The 21,105-nt window shown below is 44.9% G+C and overlaps 1 protein-coding gene across 4 annotated transcripts in view; it reads left to right on the forward strand.

The window, feature by feature from the left end:
• The window catches only part of LOC306833514 (nuclear receptor coactivator 3-like), a 65,984-nt gene extending 45,853 nt beyond the window's left edge, over positions 1-20,131 (forward strand). For 2 of the 4 annotated variants that reach the window (XM_079358804.1, XM_079358803.1), the window contains 17 exons: positions 617-799; positions 8,608-8,694; positions 8,827-8,967; positions 9,411-9,558; positions 10,005-10,525; positions 10,616-11,730; positions 11,917-12,043; positions 12,453-12,623; positions 12,751-12,981; positions 13,880-13,985; positions 14,098-14,269; positions 14,554-14,880; positions 15,304-15,402; positions 15,997-16,246; positions 16,539-16,716; positions 16,817-17,021; positions 17,508-20,131. In XM_079358804.1, the coding sequence (XP_079214930.1) occupies positions 617-799; positions 8,608-8,694; positions 8,827-8,967; positions 9,411-9,558; positions 10,005-10,525; positions 10,616-11,730; positions 11,917-12,043; positions 12,453-12,623; positions 12,751-12,981; positions 13,880-13,985; positions 14,098-14,269; positions 14,554-14,880; positions 15,304-15,402; positions 15,997-16,246; positions 16,539-16,716; positions 16,817-17,021; positions 17,508-17,519 (4,073 nt within the window). In that variant the 3' untranslated portion in view covers positions 17,520-20,131. The remainder of the gene's footprint in view (positions 1-616; positions 800-8,607; positions 8,695-8,826; positions 8,968-9,410; positions 9,559-10,004; positions 10,526-10,615; positions 11,731-11,916; positions 12,044-12,452; positions 12,624-12,750; positions 12,982-13,879; positions 13,986-14,097; positions 14,270-14,553; positions 14,881-15,303; positions 15,403-15,996; positions 16,247-16,538; positions 16,717-16,816; positions 17,022-17,507) is intronic. The other 2 variants (XM_079358805.1, XM_079358806.1) reach the window with 2 other exon arrangements.
• Positions 20,132-21,105: the final 974 nt, after the last annotated feature.

The following is a 21,105-nucleotide window of genomic DNA, read 5'->3' on the forward strand; positions in this document are numbered from 1 at the left end:
CGCTCTCTTGGGTCCTCTCTTATATCCTCCCTGCACCTGTCAGACAGAAAACTCCTGCCAGCTCAAGGCCCTGATAAGGCTTCAAACAGACATTGGAGGACAGTTAGATTTCTCTCTAAAGTTTGCCTCCCCTTCCTCCCTCTCCCCCTGTGAAGGTGACCCCGTCAAAATTAGTGTGTGTGTGTGTGTGTGTGTGCTGAGATGAGATGAGAAGTCAGGGCCCAAATGAGGATAGATGGCTGAGTGTCCCTGGCCTCTGCCCGCTGCAGAGAGCAGACTGAGAGGGAGAGATATTGGAAATCGACACCTTGGCTACATTAATCCCATGGTCCATTTAGCCAGGGATCCAAACAGCGGGAGAGACTTCTGCTCCCCCGTTTTGGAGGGAAAATACATGTTGCCGTGTGGTTTGTTTGTTTGTCTGTGTGTGTGTGTGTGTGTGTGTCTGTGTGTCTGTGTGTCTGTGTGTGTGTGTGGAGCCTCTGCAGGAAAGGGTGTGAGCTGTGATATTTCATCACAGGAAATCCATTGAAAGCTATATTTGGTTTTCAGTCAATTTCTCATTCCATGTTAGTCAAGAGTGTAATTATGTTTTTGTTTGTGTCGCATTTTTTAGTAAATGGAGTCTCGTGGGGGAGTGAGGCCACCCGACAGAAGAGTCACACCTTCACTTGCCGGATGCTGGTCAAGTTTGGCCACGCCCACGGCCCCATGGAGGAAGGGCCAGGAGGGCCACGCTATGAGACCATGCAGTGTTTTGCTCTCACACAGCCCAAGGCAATGATTGAGGAGGGTGAAGGTATAACAGCTGTCAAATTTGCATGTTTGTCCTTCATGACAAGAGGATCATAACATGTTTAAAAAAACTTATATCCGTGTTTAAAAAATGAATATAGTTCAAGATTCATTCCGCTCAAAAAAGTGCTTTGTGATTTCATTTCACATTGGGCAGTTTCTGCATACTACACTGAGGGGGGAGGGGGGGGGGTTCTCTGTGCTCCCTGTAATCAAAGATATCTGTATTCACTTGTATTGGCATGATTGAGTTACTCCATTACCCTAAAATACATTGCTAAAACCTGCTAAAACTTAAACCTGAGAACAAACTTTGAATGAACTTTTGAGTCCAGAAGTATTTTCATATTCAATGGTTCTGCACTTTTCCTCGAGCTGAACGACTTGAATGTTAATTAAAGGATTTGTAACAAAGTACTGTACCTTTTGTACGGGCAGACCAAATCAGACACAAATTATGATACCACTAAAGATGTCTGGAGGGAATCTTTTAGAAGAATTAAAAAAATCTAAATGCAATTTGCAAAGCAGCCACTTTCTATTTCTTGTTAGCTGCTCACTTAGAGAAACTTGGGCTCATAATTTGAGGCTTGTTAAAATTTGCTTCCTATTTTCTCTTCACCTTTTACAATTTCTACGATTTTTTTTTTTTAAACCACTTACTGATGTTGGGAATTTTCAGGAGCGAATACCTGACCAACTGCTATGTTGGGTTTTATGAAGTAAAATTTGATTGTCAAAATAAATTAATAATTAAGTTTATTTAATTATTAATCTAAATCAATAATTGTTATTAAACTGCGTTTAATAAACCTCGGGGCACCACCCTGTAAACAGGGAACAACCAAAATATTACCAATATCAGTCTCAAATTATTTAATTAAATACCAATATCATTAATAATTAATAATCTGTATTTAATTGAAGGTGTGAAATCCGAACACAAAGCCCTTTCACCCAGCCTAAGTCACAAAGCAAATTCACAGTGATCACAAACAACGACCTTTTAAAATATAATAGAATTTATTTAACAAAGCAACATCAAGTAAATCAATGAAACTCAATCAAACAAACAACTATCATAAGCCAAACTACAAGTAACAAACAGAACAAACAAGCGTGGCACATGTGTGTATGTGTGTGTGTGTGTGTGTGTGTGTGTGAGAGTGAGAGGGGGAGGGACAGACAGAGACAGACAGCGAGCAAAAATGGCGGCGACCACGCGTGGTCACGTGATGGCGGACACAGGGTGATCTACGTTTCAGCAGGTCTGGAAAGCCACAGATCTCTATGTGTGTGCGTTTACCGAAAGGTGCGTGTGTGTGTAAAGCGAGAGAGCGGGAGAGATACAACGCCCCTCGACAGCTCAATCTCGGACTGGAGCTCACCACAACTCAGAGCATAGTAACTTTCACTTATCAGAAGCCAGCGGCTGGATTTGTATCAGACAGCGTTCACACTAGTCTTTCTGATAATGAGTCTATTGCCCGGTTATGACGCGGGAGCTCACAGATAAACACAGGGGGCACAGCGACACAAATAAAGGAAACAAAAGAGATTTTACTCTAGTAAAATCTAAGACACATCGGTCAAACACCAAGCAAAATATTATCACCGTTTCACCATAATAACTCAGTTATTAAACACACTCTCTATATCTAACTGCCCAGACCTAGCTAAGCCTCACTTGTCACCGTTTCGTCCACGGTTGATGAAAGGAAGAAAAGAGGTCCTGGAGCGGCCTTCCTGCAGTTGTTAGCTGATGGCGGCGTGTGTGTCCAAAGGGGTTGAGCAGGGCCGTCGTGTCCTCCGTCGAGCGAGGTGATCTCCGTGGGTGTCCTTTCTTTAAAGGACGGAACGAGACGTAATCCTTACAATCTCTCTCTATACCGTTTTAACACGGGAGAAATAAACGATCTGCTTGGGAGATGCGTTCAAGTGGATGATCTAAGCTCGGAATTTCGGACGTCGGTGTGCTTCAAGGCCTTTGGATTAGCTGCGCGCCAAAACTTAAACAAAGAGCAGCGTGCTGGAAACAGGAACAAAGTTGGGTATCTTCGGACATCGGCAGGCGACGTTTGAAAGAGGCAGAACAATGAGACATGGCCGGCTTTATACCTCCCAGACTTCACACCTCTGTGTTAGGTGTGGCAAAGCATTCTGGGAGTACCTGCAAGGCATGCTGGGATAAAGAGTCTTTTGTTGTAGTTCTCCAAACATACACAGCCTGAACTTTGCCATCCTGGCTGGACCCAACATCCCCCCTGGCCTGAAGAGCGGGATGCAGGTCATGGTCTTCAGGGCACTATGGGCCACCAGTCCACGTGCTTTGGAGATACTTGTACAAAAGTTAATTTGGCAAACAGTCCATAAATTCAAGAGGCATTTGGTCTGGGCAGACATTGAGGCAAAGTCTGGGCAGACTGTCTAACTATGTCTAGCGCTAAACATCAAAACATAATCAGACATTAGCGAAGCATTGCTGCTCAAGGTGCATTCTTGGACAAAACACATGAAACAAACAAACAAGAGGAAGAAAGAAAGAGAAGGGTTTCATGTGTAGATGTGTGGGCTAACTCCTTGACTGGGCAGGAGAAAGCCTGTGTGTGTTTGTGGCATGTCAGTGCGTAATGTACATGTACATGTAGAGTCTCACTATGGGTGTGAGGCCACAAAACAAAACAAAACAACAACAACAAAAGCGTGAGTAGAGTTACTGGATTTTGAAATGGGAGCTACTCCCCCCTCCCCAAAGTGGAGTCAGAACCTGGTTCTTTGTAAGGGCTGGAGGCCTGACACTGTCTTACCCCAGCTATCACCCCCCTCGGAATTGTGCTAGTCATTTCACTGCCGAGACCTGCTTCCTTATGAAGCTCTTGGGAACTCTGGTTATACCTACCCTTCTGACTTAGGCTTCAGCCATCCCGAGAGTTCCTCTTGGGAACTCTGGTTATACCTACCCTTCTGTCTTAGGCTTCGGCCATCCCGAGAGTTCCGTTCAGGTCTGTCAGTGATTGACTCCTCAGGCTGGAACCTACCCTATGGCTGGCTCAACCCTTCACCCCCCTGGCTCTGTCGTCTTCTCTGCCGGTGACGTGGTCTCTTGGACTTCTTCATAGCACGAGGCAATTTGTTGCCTTCAAGTGCTACGCCACCTCTGTGACTTTCAGGCTCAGGGCGTATGCGTGTCTCCCACACTGCCTGTGCTAACTCCTTGACCTCTTGCATACTCGGCTGATGAGTTCGGTAGTGCAGCTCAACAGTTGGCCGCACACTGCTATGCAGGTTGTACACGAAGATGGACTTGAGAGTTCCATCCTCGTCCATACCTGGAGCCCTATGTCCCTGAAAGTATGCTGACCTTAGGCGCTGGTAGTACTTTCTGGGGGCTTCATGTTCCTGGTGGAGGACTTTGAAAGCACCAACAAGTTTCTCTGCAGGGTAAACGAAGGTGGAGTATTCCTCGCACAAAACATTGCAGAGTGCAGAGTACTTTTCTCTAATCCTGGGCCGGAGGGTACTGATGAAGTCATGAACACTGCTGGAAGTTGTCTTCCAGATCAGCCTGAGTTTTTCACAGGTGGATGCATCAGGGATTTCACGGAGGAGCAGGTTGATCTCTCTAAGATAATCGACTATTTTAAAGTCTGTATTATCTGGATCAAAGCGGGTCGCATCATCCACCAGAGAATCAATGAGCTTTGTGCGCATTATTGGATATCTGGGTGAATAGGAGCCATCCGAGTCATCAGACGTGTCATAACTGCTCAGCTGTGTATCCTGTGGTGGGAACCTGCAGGTGGCAGCAGAGGGCCTGATGTACTCTCTGCCTGTGGGGGCTGAGAAGTCACCCCCCTTTCCATAGGAGCCATCCGACGTGCCATAACTGCCCAGCTGTGTATCCTGTGGTGGGAACCTGCAGGTGGCAGCAGAGGGCCTGATGTACTCTCTGCCTGTGGGGGCTGAGAAGTCACCCCCCTTTCCATAGGAGCCATCCGACGTGCCATAACTGCCCAGCTGTGTATCCTGTGGTGGGAACCTGCAGGTGGCAGCAGAGGGCCTGATGTACTCTCTGCCTGTGGGGGCTGAGAAGTCACCCCCCTTTCCATAGGAGCCATCCGACGTGCCATAACTGCCCAGCTGTGTATCCTGTGGTGGGAACCTGCAGGTGGCAGCAGAGGGCCTGATGTACTCTCTGCCTGTGGGGGCTGAGAAGTCACCCCCCTTCCCATAGGAGCCATCCGAGTCATCAGACGTGCCATAACTGCCCAGCTGTGTATCCTGTGGTGGGAACCTGCAGGTGGCAGCAGAGGGCCTGATGTACTCTCTGCCTGTGGGGGCTGAGAAGTCACCCCCCTTCCCATGGGGTGATTCAAACCTGTCAAGGTGTGAAAAAGTGTGACAACTGTCAGTGTACCGGAGCGTTTTCTCAAAGGGAGGGGCTCTACAGTCAAAGTCTTTCTGTTCAGGATTAACAGGGGGAACAAGACTTTGTTCAGTCATTAGACTATCCTGGCTGCTCGGTTTTCTACTGAGCTTTTTCAGCAGGGGCGTTTGATCTTCTAAGGGGCTTGGTGCACGATCAGAGTCATATCCTGACGACGTGGCTTGCTCTATGCTTACCTGTGCTCCCTTAATTAATTCAAAGGCGTCTAACACCTTCTGCTTGGCAGTTCGTAGGTGCTGACGAAGAGATTTGTTCTCTTCCTGCAGGGATTGGACCTCTGGCTGGAGTGTCTCCATTGAAGCACTGACACTCTGTCTGGTCCATAGACCATGAGTTACAGCCTGGTGGGAGTTGCCCGAGTCGTCTGAAGACTCATAAGTCCTCTGGTCGTCCACCATGTCTGTCTCCTTCCTCCAGGGATCTGGTTCAGTATCCCATCCCTTGTGTAGGGCTTCCTCAGCTGGCGTGGGGGCTGCGGTGCGTACCTGCTCCTCCTGAATTCCGGGTACCATGACACTTTCTTTCATTCGTCTGGCTAACCTGCAGCTTTCTTGCAGTATTTTATTCTCCTCCTGCAGGGCCTTGCATTCGACTTGCAAGGTCTTAAGTCGGTCCTGCATCCTTTTGAAGCCGTCCTTTAGGATCTGGTTATCTTCTTGCACCTGGGCGAGCTGTGCCTGGTGTCTCTTTTGCTGCAAATATGATTTGCGCTGAAAAGGGAGGAGAAGTTGGCCGCGAACATTTGAAGATGTGTACTGTGGTTTCCCTGTTCGATGAGTCATATACTCAACCGACTCATTTAATTTATCTTCGCCTGTGCTGAGGGTGGAGGAGTTCAGACTGTTGACCTTTAAAGGGACGTGGTTTAAACCTGCAACTCCAACCTGAGGGGGTGGATTGTGTGATCCACAGGGGGCCTTGGTCCCTGACTGCTGAATGTCTTTCGCAGACATTCTGTCTTTGTTGGGGGTGATCTTGGCTCGGGGGTTGGCCTGGTCACCTACCTTTCTCAAGGTGTCCTTACAAATGCTAATGAAATAGCTGATCAGGTTGGCAATCCCCTCTAAGGAGAGCTGCGTCAGACCAGCAACAGTTTCTTTTGGTGATGTGTGGTGGTCTGATCCAAAAGGAGTCTTAGCTCCTGGCTCACAAGAAGTTTTGGTACCCATGTTGATGTTAATGTTGATGTGGTAAAACAGAATACCTTAGTGGATTACTGTTTGTGAAGCTGCAAGATAAAAAGTCAGCAGGAGGCAATTCTGATCTATGGTTCTAAACCGGATCAGTGCAGTCTGTCCTGGCAGCTAGGTGCGAACATTCACACCTCAAGTCCTTTTGAGGATTGGGGGAAGACACACCTCTCAGGCAGCTGGCTCTGTAACAATTTTAAAGTTACACTCCTGACTGAGCAAATGGCTAACTTGTTGTCTCCAACAACAATAAGCACACAAAAATTATTAAACTACTCACTCGTCAACACGCAGCAGCACAACTAACACACAACTTGATGTTTGCTTTGCTTTAAAAACAACAAAAAGTAATCTCCCAAAGAAAAGAGAATTTCCTTAGAAGAATCACTTCAGGATTAAAAAGTTTGGATCACTGTGAACAAACAATGTAACAAAGCTGGTTTATTAAGGGCCTCACACGGGATGCATCATTATGTTGGGAATTTTCAGGAGCGAATACCTGACCAACTGCTATGTTGGGTTTTATGAAGTAAAATTTGATTGTCAAAATAAATTAATAATTAAGTTTATTTAATTATTAATCTAAATCAATAATTGTTATTAAACTGCGTTTAATAAACCTCGGGGCACCACCCTGTAAACAGGGAACAACCAAAATATTACCAATATCAGTCTCAAATTATTTAATTAAATACCAATATCATTAATAATTAATAATCTGTATTTAATTGAAGGTGTGAAATCCGAACACAAAGCCCTTTCACCCAGCCTAAGTCACAAAGCAAATTCACAGTGATCACAAACAACGACCTTTTAAAATATAATAGAATTTATTTAACAAAGCAACATCAAGTAAATCAATGAAACTCAATCAAACAAACAACTATCATAAGCCAAACTACAAGTAACAAACAGAACAAACAAGCGTGGCACATGTGTGTATGTGTGTGTGTGTGTGTGTGTGTGTGTGAGAGTGAGAGGGGGAGGGACAGACAGAGACAGACAGCGAGCAAAAATGGCGGCGACCACGCGTGGTCACGTGATGGCGGACACAGGGTGATCTACGTTTCAGCAGGTCTGGAAAGCCACAGATCTCTATGTGTGTGCGTTTACCGAAAGGTGCGTGTGTGTGTAAAGCGAGAGAGCGGGAGAGATACAACGCCCCTCGACAGCTCAATCTCGGACTGGAGCTCACCACAACTCAGAGCATAGTAACTTTCACTTATCAGAAGCCAGCGGCTGGATTTGTATCAGACAGCGTTCACACTAGTCTTTCTGATAATGAGTCTATTGCCCGGTTATGACGCGGGAGCTCACAGATAAACACAGGGGGCACAGCGACACAAATAAAGGAAACAAAAGAGATTTTACTCTAGTAAAATCTAAGACACATCGGTCAAACACCAAGCAAAATATTATCACCGTTTCACCATAATAACTCAGTTATTAAACACACTCTCTATATCTAACTGCCCAGACCTAGCTAAGCCTCACTTGTCACCGTTTCGTCCACGGTTGATGAAAGGAAGAAAAGAGGTCCTGGAGCGGCCTTCCTGCAGTTGTTAGCTGATGGCGGCGTGTGTGTCCAAAGGGGTTGAGCAGGGCCGTCGTGTCCTCCGTCGAGCGAGGTGATCTCCGTGGGTGTCCTTTCTTTAAAGGACGGAACGAGACGTAATCCTTACAATCTCTCTCTATACCGTTTTAACACGGGAGAAATAAACGATCTGCTTGGGAGATGCGTTCAAGTGGATGATCTAAGCTCGGAATTTCGGACGTCGGTGTGCTTCAAGGCCTTTGGATTAGCTGCGCGCCAAAACTTAAACAAAGAGCAGCGTGCTGGAAACAGGAACAAAGTTGGGTATCTTCGGACATCGGCAGGCGACGTTTGAAAGAGGCAGAACAATGAGACATGGCCGGCTTTATACCTCCCAGACTTCACACCTCTGTGTTAGGTGTGGCAAAGCATTCTGGGAGTACCTGCAAGGCATGCTGGGATAAAGAGTCTTTTGTTGTAGTTCTCCAAACATACACAGCCTGAACTTTGCCATCCTGGCTGGACCCAACACTGACATGGACATGATGGACTGATATGAATAAGTGGAAGTGATAAAAATCCTAAAACAATAATTCTTAAGTAAAAGTAATAATTATAAAACGTTTCTGATCCCCCTTCAGACCTTCAGTCATGTATGATCTGTGTGGCCCGACGGGTGACAGCTATGGAGAGAACAGAGAGCTTCAATACCCGGCACGAGCTATCAGGTGAGGAGCTGCATCCCCGTCCCCGATAACTTGAAGTGGTGTATATTATGTCCTCATAAACAGGTTTTACACCCTCATTACTTCTCCTTGGTTCCGCCCCTCCACTCATCCTTCTTCTGTCCTCCACGGCAGGTAAACTGATCCAGATCGACCAGAACTCTCTGCGAGCATCGATGCGTCCAGGCTGGGAGGATTTATTGAGGCGCTGCATTCAAATGTTCCTTCAGCATAGTGACGGGCAGCCCTGGTCGCACAAACGCCACTACCACGAGGGTGGGTCACACACGAACACACGCTTCTTGAATTCACAGCTGCAGTACTTTAGATTTAGCGAATTCAACAAGTTAAGCAACATTGGAAAAACATCAAGAAATTCCTTTATTTAATTGATACTCAGTTGTACACCCAATTCTCTCCATTACAAGGCTGTTGTTAAAGTGTTAAACAGCATAGACTGTGTGACTGATTGTTTTGTTCTTTATCAGTAGTAGCCACCAATATCTCAGCAAGGCGTCACTTTAGAAGAAAACCTGACCCAACCACAAACTCATGCATGACTGTATGAATATTGATCCCCTGAATACAAATGTCTGAGCACTACATCATTGATCCTCAATGTAATCACAGGGTTAGTTGTAACATAAAGGCACTAATTAATGACTTGTTATCATTAAGGGCTTTCAAGGTGTTAATCTGTCATTGATCTGTCCGGGCAGCCTTTTTGCAGGGTCACGCTGAGACACCATTGTACCGCTTCTCTCTGTCCGACGGCACTCCAGTTACAGCGCAGACCAAGAGCAAACTGTACCGGCATCCAATGAGCAACGAGCCTCAAGGATTCATCTCCACTCACCTACTCCAGAGGTCAGAAACTTAAAGCTTGCACACACTCGATTCAAAGACAGCAGAGAATGTGTCATGTGCTGCATAAAAGCACTTTCAGCATTCCTATGCAAGGCAGTCAAGGTATTCGACAACTCAAGTGGCAGCTGAAGGAGCTTTTTTTTTTTAAAACTGACATCCTGTAAAGGGTAAAAAAAATCCACATAGACACGGATACTAAGTTGGTGTTCAGATGAAACATTTGAATAAAATACAGAACGATGCTATATGGTACAATGCAGTACAGTATGTTGAGATACACTAAGATACTGTACTAAAGAACCCCTGAATCCCTGAATACAGAACATACAGATAAGTGATGAGAAATAACAACACCATGAAGTTATTGCACAACCCTTGCTATCTTAAGATGCATCTTTTTTTTTCTCCAAAACTCTTGTTCTTATGATACCTCTCTTTCCACACAGGGAGCCCAATGGCTACCGCTCCTCTCAGGGTGGTGGCATGATGCCGAATGCTATGAGACAACAGGGCATGGGAGGCCCGAACCCCAATGCCCAAATGAACATGAACAGTGGTGGGGGGATGGGGATGGGAAGCATGGGCGGCATGAGCAGGGGCTTTGGCATGAATGAGCAGGGCCACATGGGTCACATGGGTCCAATGGGAGGCGGCTCTATGTATGGAGCGAATGGAGGAGCGAGCGGAGGCATGGGCAACCGCATGATGCCGATGAATCAGATGGGGCCGATGAATCAGGTGGGGCACATGAATCAGATGAGTCAAATGGGTCCCATGAATCACCCTGGTCAGGGAATGCAGCAACACCCACAGCAGCCCCCATTTCAGAGCAGCGGAGGGTTTGGGCTGAGTGGCATGAATAGCCCCTCTGGAAGCCCCAGAATGGGTGGACCCCAGCAGGGACTCCTGATGTCACCACGGAACAGAGGTAGCCCGAAGATGGGAGCCAACCAGTTCTCACCTGGAGGTACCGGTCAATCTTTGCTATCATATCGCAAAGTATAATTATACTTGTTTCTTTAAGTTATGAGTTAAATGAGTTGTGTTTTATTTCCAGGCATACACTCTCCCATGAGTGGCATTGTCAGTGGTGGAGGAAGCGGAGGAAGTACCACCACCTTCTCCAGCAGCTCACTAAATGCCCTACAAGCAATCAGCGAAGGTGTAGGCAGCTCCCTTCCCTCAACCTTAACGTCACCCTCGCCAGCCCTTAAACCTGATAGCTCTCCCAGTGTCCACTCCTCTTCCTCTCAGCCCAGTCAGCCGGCCAAACCAGGCCAAGATGGCTCAAAAAGCCCAGCCGGAGGCTTTGGACCCGTGCCGGGTGACCATCATCACCCAATGCAGCATCACCATCATCATCAGCATCCACAGGCTGAGAGTTCTGGAGATCGTCCTGACAGCCAGGCAGCTACGGCGACTAAAGAGTGTGGTGATGCAGGCAACGAGGCAGGGGTGGCAAGCTCAGAGCCTCCTCGAAGGGTGCCGGACAGTAAGGGGCATAAGAAGTTGCTGCAGTTGCTGACATCCCCAACTGAGGAGCTGGGCATAAGTGGCAGTGGGCCAACAGGGCCCCCTGTACCACCCCCACCACCTAGCAGCAGCACTCCTGCAGGCTCAGATAGTAAGGACCCCACAGGAGGCATGACCAGCCCGTCGTCTACTGGGGTCTCCTCCTCTTCTTCAGCCAATGCCAATCCAGGCCTGGTGACTGGGCCAGGGGGCGTGTCAACATCACTTTCATCAGCCCACTACACAGGCTCGCTGCAAGAAAAGCACAAGATCCTCCACAAGCTTCTTCAGAATGGCAACACCCCAGATGAAGTGGCTAAGATCACAGCTGAGGCTACAGGAAAGGTTACACTGGGGAATCAGGAGGGTGGGGAGGTTGGAACAGGGGGCTCAGGGGTCGGTACCGGACCTGGGAATACTACTGAGCCCAAACAAGAGCAGCATAGCCCCAAGAAGGAGAAGACCCATGCCCTCCTACACTACCTCCTCAATAAGGATGATTCCAAAGAGCCTGCAGATGTAAAGCCTAAATTAGAAGAGCTAGAAAGGGAGGGTGTCCCGGGGGCTGCTGGCGGCCCTGCACGGGGAGGTCCTGGATGTGGTACCGGCCCTGCACCTGAACATCCTGAGAGCAAGATCAAGTCAGAGCCGCATGATGATGTAAGATTAATCTTTGTAAAGGCTTATTTGGCTAACTGCAACTGTTTAATTATTATTGTTATTAACATCAAGTCGTCACTCATTGACAACATCACCATGCTTTTTGCCAAAAACCTGTTTTCTGAATGTTTGTGAACCGCCTCAGACTTTAATCTAAAAACCCATTTTGATTATATGGATCCCCAGTTGCACAATCTGGAGTCCATTCTTGGAGATTTGAGGGGGTCAAACTCAGACTTTTACCCGGATCAAGCTGGAGGGGCTAATGACGCAGGAAACAAACCACAGGGTTGCCTCGAGGACAGCCAGCAGAGTAAGTGGGTCAAAAACCAGGTGCCTTCAAGAAGTGTCATTTACCTGCAAGAAGGGTGTTGTGCCATCACATTTGATGATATTCAGAATGTCCTATAAAATGAATCAATGACGCAAATTTGCATTTATGTATCCACACTTTCTGAATATGTTAGTTTTTATACACAAATTACGAAGTACATGGTCTATGAGTCCATCATTTTTATAACTCGCTCAACGATTTAAAGCTCATCATCCCTGTTAGATCAAAGTAAATATAATTTAATTTGATAAGACTAAGATATATTTCTTTTACCGAAGCCATCCACACATGCTTTGATGCAACACATGAATTATTCTTTATATCCTAGAAAAAGATCAAGTGAAAAGTGACCATGGAGTTTTTTGTTTTTTTTTACTTTTGTTTACAGGGAGTCCAGGAATAGGTCCTGGTCCTCGGGGACCCTTCCAGAGGGCCATGTCCATAGATGGAAAGCTTCCAGGTGGTCCGGGAGGGACAGGTAGACGCCCCATGCTGATTAAGCAGGAGAACATAATGGGCAGTCCAGACGGCTACCCAGGAAACATGGGTGTGTGTTCAAGTAGGCCATCATTGTTACCAGCACTTTTTCTTTGATCTCTCTTTTGTGAGATTTTGTGTTAAACTTGAAACATACACTGTAACACCTGTATGATACTAATGCACATCTGTTGATTATGTATGACCAGGACCAATGAATAGAGGCATGGTTCCCCAGAGGTCTCCAATGGGGGGTTCAGGGGATTGGAGCATGCCCCGCTCCAGCGCAAGTCCTGTGGGGTCAGCGGGACACCCCTCCATGATGCGCCCAGGCATGGAGTACAACAACAACAAGGGCATGATGTCAGGCCCTATGGTTAGCCGGTCTAACAGTGTACCCGGCACCAGGTCAATGCTGCAGCAACAGCTCATGGAAATGGGTAGGTCTGTTTATAGTGTGACACATATAGAACAACATCAAGGCTTTAAGACTGTCGCCCTATTAAAACCCATGTGAGGTTTTAGCAAAGCTTGGCGCAAAATGTTTATTGCCCTGCAAGTATGCTCATGGGGATAATAGCAACATGGTTTATGTTAAACGGGTATTACGTTTGCTGAGTAGTCAGAGTTATTTCACATTACCTTTAAACAGAACTAAATCCAGCAAAAATAAACAGGAATGCAATTCATTTGGTATTTTTTTCACAAACTAAACTCTTGGACACTTTAAAACTGTGCCCTGATTGTTGCCCTTTTAAAAATGTTTGATCGCGACAGTCTCTAACTGAAGGGAAGAACCTGGAGGGAACATGAATATCTGGACCAAACGAAGAAACAAAATGACGGATTACGTTTTAAATCTGATGAACAGTGTTATATTTTTGGGCATCTTCCATAATGTGACAGCTGCTGTCTTACACCTACTGTAGGTTTTTGTACACTACGAACAGTCACACCATCTCTTTGATTCCTTCTGCAGTCAGTCTCCTGAACGCTGACAGCAGTAACTGACATCGGTCAGCTCTTAAACTTGGAGATTGAAAGATGTTTGTAAAATGCGTGTGTTTTTTTGTTTTTTTTTTATCTGGAATTATGTTTTCAATTCTTCAAAGGTCTAGCTTCTCACAACAGATCTGTTGTCACTGACATGTCTAGTTGAATGTTGATTGCACTTGTCTTTTTGTTTTGTTATGTCTCTGTGTAGACCGTACGCTAAATTTACCTTATTGAATAAAATAAAGTTGTCTGAATTTGAATCAGAATGACATTCTACATGCATGGCCTGTTGCAAGCAGAAACGTTGTCTATCATTGAAAGCGTATTGTGTTTTCATTTAAGGTGGTTCTGCTGACATGGGTATGGGAATGAGCCCCTTCAGTCAGCAAGGCCAGCCCAACCAGTCCTCATCCTGGCCGGATTCCATAATTGGCATGGAGGGTAACAGGTCAGTGCTAATCTGTCAATGTCCGTTTATTTCTGTTTAGCTGTGGTGGAGCTTCGATGGCAGTTTATACTGAACCTAAAGGTGACATTTTAATTGTTCGTGTGCCGTGTAGACGCCAGTTTGGGAACACTTTAGATGATCTTCTGGTGCCTCCCACCACCAGTGAGGGTCAGAGCGATGAGCGGGCGCTGCTCGATCAGCTGGACTCACTGCTGAATAACACAGACGGCATTGCTCTTGAGGAGATTGATCGAGCACTGGGCATCCCAGACCTCGTCAGCCAGGTAAGATATCAGGAAAGATATAAAAAGACACAGGAGAAATTATCCATTTTCATACCATGACTCATAAATGAGCCTTGTGTTCATCTTTGAATTAGATATTTCAGTCATGGCTCTCAGTGTTCACACTGCTCTTTTTTCTGAAGGAGGATAGATGAGTCTGGAGGGATCTGTCTGTGCTGCTGAGAAAGACAATTACAGAGTCAACCATTTGGAAATGAATCAATTAGATAGTGCTGTTTGACAAACTTCTTCTTTTGTCCTCTTGCCCTGTCTCTTGTCTTCAGAATCAGGGAGCTGAGCAGCAGATGGAGCCTTTTCCAGGACAGGACCCATCCATGGTGCTGGACCAGAAGCCTCTCTACGGACAGGGCTATCCCGGGCCCCCCTCCATGCCCATGCAGCCCGGCTATGGAGGGAACCCCATGCAGGGACAGACTCAGCAAGGGGGGTTTGGGCCCATGCTTTCTCAGATGGGCCAAGGTGGCAGTTTCCCTGGCATGGGTGGGATGGGCGGCATGGGACACCCTCGTGCCAACATGATGAGACCCCGAATGATGGCGGCCAACAAACCCATGAGGCTTCAGCTGCAGCAGAGGCTGCAGGGACAGCAGGTAGGAGAACGGGGTGCTCACACGTTCATCAGAATGCATTTAGACTTGGGGTTCTGGATAGCGTAGCGGTGCTCCTCGAAGCAGCTGTGGGTTGAATCCGATGCTGCAAGTCATCCCATACTCTCTTTAAGTCTTAAAAAAAAAAGGTCTCCTGAAATTGAAAACATGTTGTCCTGTGTTTGACAATGTTAACCTTTAAAAAGCTCACAGCACCTGGTATTCCCCGGCAGTCTCCAATCATAGCATCATTTTTCAAACTGACTTCTTTGTTCCTTTATGTTTAGTGCTGAGTGCACTATTTAGTGCACTATTTCAGCTGTTAGAAATCCATCTGTGTCCCTTTATGTTCAGTTTTGTGTTATACCACAGAGTGTAAAATGTGTTCCTCCATGTTATAGTGAATGTTCTTTTGCCCTTCCTCAGTTCATGAATCAGACGCGGCAGGGTATGGGCATGAAGATGGAGAATCCAGGAGGAAACCCTGGCATGAGGCCAGGCATGCAGCCTGGCATGGGAGGACAGGTAGATGACAGAAAATGTAATAAATAAGTTAACATGGACCAAAATCCATGCATTGTCCTCTTTTCTGAGATTTTTCCTTTTCAACATGTTTTCTTTTTTTCTTTTCTTTTTAAAGGTTGACTTTTCAGACTGTGTTCTGCTCTTGTTCTAGTGCTTTGTTAGCCAGTATCCATTAGAAAGTGGTGGATTCACAAAGAAATGCCAGATTGCTCTTTAGAACCTGTTGGACTTACTCAGCTGTTTTAAGGAGTAAATCATCTGCTGAGCATTTCTCAGAACTCGATTTTACTTCGGGCCACAAGAAACACAAATCTCAGGAAGAGAGTCTCTTTACTGCCAAAGGCTTACTTCGTTTATATATTTCTTTCTGACAATTTCTTTGCCACAGTTAGTTGTTCATATTGAATATTGCCAAAAGAGCAACAAAAGTCCATGACCAGAATGAACCAGGGTTAATGTTACTGTTCAGACCTTACCCCATTCAGTTTTTGATGCTACATGCTGTAAAACATATATTTAAATTAAAGCTCCAAATCTACTTATACCACATATCAATCCTCTGTCAGCTGGCTAATTGTGGTTGTTTTTGTGCAGCAGGGCTTCCTCAATGCTCAGATGATGGCTCAGCGCAGCAGGGAGATGGTCACCATGCAGATGAGAAGGCAGCGTATGATGATGCTGATGCAGCAGCAGCAGCAACAGGCCGCAGCGGCCGCTGCTGCAGCTGCAGGAGGATTCAGTCCCCCTCCAAACGTCACGGCTCCTGGTGGCATGGACAATCCCATGGGAGGGCCTAGCATGGGTCAGCCGGGCCCCCAGCAGTTTGGCTACGGAGGGAACTATGGTGAGTTTACTAAGCAAAGAGAACAATGCTGCCTCCTGGTGGTGAGACTGTGCACTGCAAGAGTCTGGTCTCACCTTTGTCATAAAAAAAGGAAGACTTTTGTAGAAAATTGCAAATTCTTCAAAGGGTTTTTCCCATCCAACATCCTGTCTCTGTTTCTTTCAATAAGCAGACAAATACACTATATTCATAATATTGTTTTTGAAGGATTAGTAGGTTTATCTCGTAATGTACCAACAATATTTCCTTTGGGAAAATAAGCAAGCTGAGGCAAGGTGATCTATCTCCACAGGGATGGGTCAGCAGGGAGACCCTTCGTTCGGACCATCAGGTGGCAGTCCTCCTAACGCCATGATGCCCAGCCGCCTAGGACCTCAAAACCCCATGATGCAACAGCACCCACAGGGCGGTCCCATGTACCAGGGTGCTGATATGAAAGGCTGGTCGCAGGGAGGCATGGGACGTAACAGGTAAGAAGCACGTGTATCACAGGTCAGAGAGGAAGTTTGGCTTCAGTTTGAATATGTACAAGTGAACTCTTTTTGTCTTCCTGTTGCTCTTCTTCACCAGTTCATACCCGCAGCAGCAGTTTGGACCACAGGGACCTCCAGGGCAGCAGCAGTTTGGGCAGCAGGGGAATCCAGGCCAGTATGGGGGCATGATGATGAATGGGGGCATGCCAGCCAGCGGAGGAGGAGGTCACATGGGGCAGATGGGGGGGCAGATGGGAATGAACCCAATGGTGATGGGACGCATGCCTATGGGCCCTGATCAGGTAGGTGCAGAGGGTCTGAATGTTTAAAGTGGTTCACATTTGTTCCAGTTTATTTTTAGAATAACACTGTCTTGCTTCTCGCTAACTGAAACGGTTATTACTTTCTGTGATAATTATTTCTGTGCAGTTTTACACAAAAGGGACAACAAAAGGAGACAGCTAGATTAAGTTGTTAGCCTCCCTTCATTTCGTTCCATCTTTTCTCTGTTCTTAACTCGGCAAGAAAATATAATCAGTCATAAATAATGGCACTTCAAAGAGTTGCCTTTAGGAGTTCAGAGTGCAGAGTTTATGGCAATTTGGATTTTTTTTGTTTTGGTTACAACAAGGCAAACACTCCACTCAAACTGTACAAAAAGACGTCAGTAATGTTTTAATACAGACTTTTAATACTACACTTATTCTGTCTCATAATGGAAGAGCTGGTCAAAATTGCAAACTTTCCTGTCTAACTTTTTTCTTCTCTCTTCTTCCTCCTGGATGTAGAAATACTGCTGAGCATGGTGACAGCAGCATCTGTCTCATTGTGATGATCTCCATCCAGAGAGAGGACATGGCTGCAGCACAGGAGCGAGCAGTGAGGAGGAGGAATTGTAGAATTGTCTTAGTGGAGGACCAGACAGTGCGTGCGTTTGTGTGTAGTGCTGCTTTCCCACCAGACGGGGGAGTGAGCTTCCTTTAGACCAGGGCCTGTGATGTGACAGTCCGGAAACCTGAGGAAAAACAGTCACATTGGTTCATGAAGAAACACAACCTTCATAAGAATCGGCAACACTGTGAGACAGTCGCACACTGAAACATTTACAGCTCTCTGACTCCTCTGTAGACTGCAGTTTTAATGTTCCTTTTTTCCTGAGTGCTGCGTGCCTCAGTAAACACACGCACACAACACGCTGGACCTACGCATGGACCAGCGCGTTGCCACATCCTCTCCATGTTGTCGAATGTACTACGGAGCTGTGTTTGGATTTGAAAAACATGGGATTCCTCTCTTCGCTTCTGAACGTCGCCTCTCTCATGCTCCAGGAAGATCTCTCTTTGTACACAATGTAAAATTTTCCAGACGACGAGCCGTCAGATTGTGACACTCACATGAATGTCATTCAGCAGTAGCACATTGTTTTTTGTCCTCCGGGACGCCGCTGAGCTAAAGAACGTCTGACTTACTCGTTGGTTGATTGCACTTTAAGAAAAGGCCAACATCAAAAGGATTGTGGCAATATAGAGGCCTTTACCCAAGAGTTAATGTATAGCAGCAGAAATTTACTGTTTATTTTTGTGTTTGTTCTCCAACTTTTTCTCTGTGACCAGGATTGGTTGCTGTTGATTGGAAATGGGCAATCTTTTTGGTCTTTGTTCTAAATTGGGAACCAGTCGAAAGGCAGAAAGCACAGATTTTATCCAACGCTCTAGTCTACAGTGAAACAATTTATTAACGAAACTGAACGTTTTTAACAATCACTTGACTTCAAAACTCGACTTATATTTATACAGATTTGCGATGTGATTGTTTCATCATTCCAGAGGTAAATTGAAATTTTGCAGGTATTTCATTAACCTTGCACCTATTTCCAGTATTACTACAAATGCAGAATCAAGAATTTATGTCAACATTTAGCCCCCACTGTAAGAGAAATTGTGTGTTAGATTTCATTGTGCTGATTTCTAGCAATAAGCCTTCCTCCTGGTTTTCCCCTGAGGACAAAGCTCATACACTCAAAGTGATGGCACTGCAGTATTAGACATGTCTCATTTGGAGTTTTTTGTTTGTTTTACCTGTGAATATGAATTGTAAATAGGCTTCAAATGTACTATATATAAATATATATATGCTTTTGTAGGTCACATAAGTTTTTGCACAGATTGTAAGGCTTGATATTTAAAAGTTTCTTAATCTGTCCTAGGTCAGCTTTTATTTCCCAAACCTTAAACATAAGGCAAAAAGGAAGGGCCTTGTTTTTTTGTAAGCCGTACATGTAGATTTAGTTTCCTACTGTCACTTTCTTTCTCTCAGAAAACGTTTTTTTCTGAGGACACAGTCTTAGCTGAAGAGGTGCTAGTGAGTCATTTTGTTTATAAATTATTTTTCTTCAGACACAAAAAGGAAACACAATGTATGCCTATATACATAACGAGTTGACACATGATTGTGTTAGGCTTCAAGGGGCCCAGATGTCTTACCAGTAATGTGGTGTTGGTGTTTTCTCTACTGAACCTCATGCCCCCATGTGTGACTTAAAGTTTCACTCCTGAGATGTCTGTGCTTTCGGATTTTGCAGATTTGATGGTTTAGTCTCAGACAGAGAGACTTTGGAGCCACTGTCTGTGAGCTTGTTAGATTTGTCTGCTGATGGTTCATCCTTACAGAAGCAACAAAAGATGTTGTTTGAATCCCTAATTATCTGTCAATCTCTTGACAGGATTTTTTTTTTTTTTTTTACATTTAAGTTTGCCTTTTTCCTGTGAAGCTTTTGTTGAAGAATCTACCTTTGAACACATGCTCAATCCAAAGATTTTTGTTTGTCATTCTGCAGTGCTTAGAACAGTTCCTGACGTAGATCGTGCAAGTATTCATGTGTGATTTAATTGTTGCACATAACCTATAATATTCATTGAACTAAATATTTTTTAAATGCATATATTATATCCCCATGATCCATATGACATAGAGTAGACAAAAGTCTGGTTCTGCTGAGGTGGTTTGAGTTTTTCCATTGTGATTGTTCCTTCCTTTCTGTAGCTCTTATGGCCAGTTGAATTGTGGTGCTGCAAACGGTGCTTTCACAAGCGAATGTTGAGGTTTTTTTTCTAAGCTGAAAGGAGGTTTCATGATTGATGTCTTTATGTCTCAGAATAATATCTTGGAGTTGTTTTTTGTAGCCCCAGTTTTAATGATGAATATGAAAATCAAATCATTACAGATTGAAAAAAAAAAAAAAGTTTTCTTGGAGAAAAAAAGTCTCCTTAGAGTGCATCGTTGGCACTAAAGATACGGCTAAATAAGCAAACAAACAGTCATTATTAAAGGATGTAAAATACTATTGCATTTTTTCTTACCCTGTTTCTTGATGTTAATATTGATGTAAATACAAATTTATATTTAAACATTACTATGTCTCTTGTCTCTTTTTTTTCATATTAATCCTGCAGCCATGTCTCAGTCTGTCACTATGAAGAACTCTTAAAGTTTGTTTCAGTGCATTAACAGGTCCTTTCAAGAGCACAAGTACTGTATATTCCACAATGACAAAGACAAAGTCTTCTCATTTCTTCAAGTCTGCATTGTGAACAGAAAGGTTGGAGGACATCTGTGTGGCCAATCCTCAGACCGAAGCTGAAAAGGCATGGAGTATTCTCTCAGACTGGCTGTGTAACTGTGACATTAGTGTGTTTCATGCAGCCTCACTTTCATCTGCTGCTTGTTTCCTGTCCCTGGTCAACCCCATCCCCCAAGAGTTTCTGTCATTAATCATCCCATTTTCTTGCTTTCTATCGATGGTTTTGCACCTCCTGTAATCATCTGTCCCCTCCAGGCTTTAGACCTGCTGCAGCTTCAACAAGACCCCATAAGCCCATTCAAAACATTAACTTTCTGTTACATAACTTTTCAGACTGATGGATTATCCTGTATAAAATAATAGTGCCTGTCAGGTTAATGTCGACTGATTCATTCAACCTTTTAATCTGCGTATTGTAGGTGGAGAAGTGATGGGACATTTGTTTTACTTTTCTTTTCTTTTTTTAATTTTATGTGGAGAAATGTTGAAATGTTGACTTTGATATTACGCATCTTTTTAAGCTAGTAAGTGAAATCCTTTTATTTTGACGAAAACAAGTTGAAAAAAACAACCTATCACATTGTTCCCGAAAGCTTCAGCTGTCCTTTAACTTTGTGAATGTTAGCATGCAAAATCACTGATAAACATTTCGCTTTTAGCTTACTAGTAGCTGTCGTGTTATAATGGTGCATAGCCTGGCACAGGTGTGACAAGAAAACGACTACACTTGTGTTATTTTTGAAGAAACGTGTGGCCTATTCGTTCCCTTTCGATGGAGGTTTAGTGTTCATTAAACAGCGGCTGTA

Source organism: Symphodus melops (genome assembly GCF_947650265.1).
Source record: "Symphodus melops genome assembly, chromosome: 13".
NCBI classification, from domain to species: domain Eukaryota; kingdom Metazoa; phylum Chordata; class Actinopteri; order Labriformes; family Labridae; genus Symphodus; species Symphodus melops.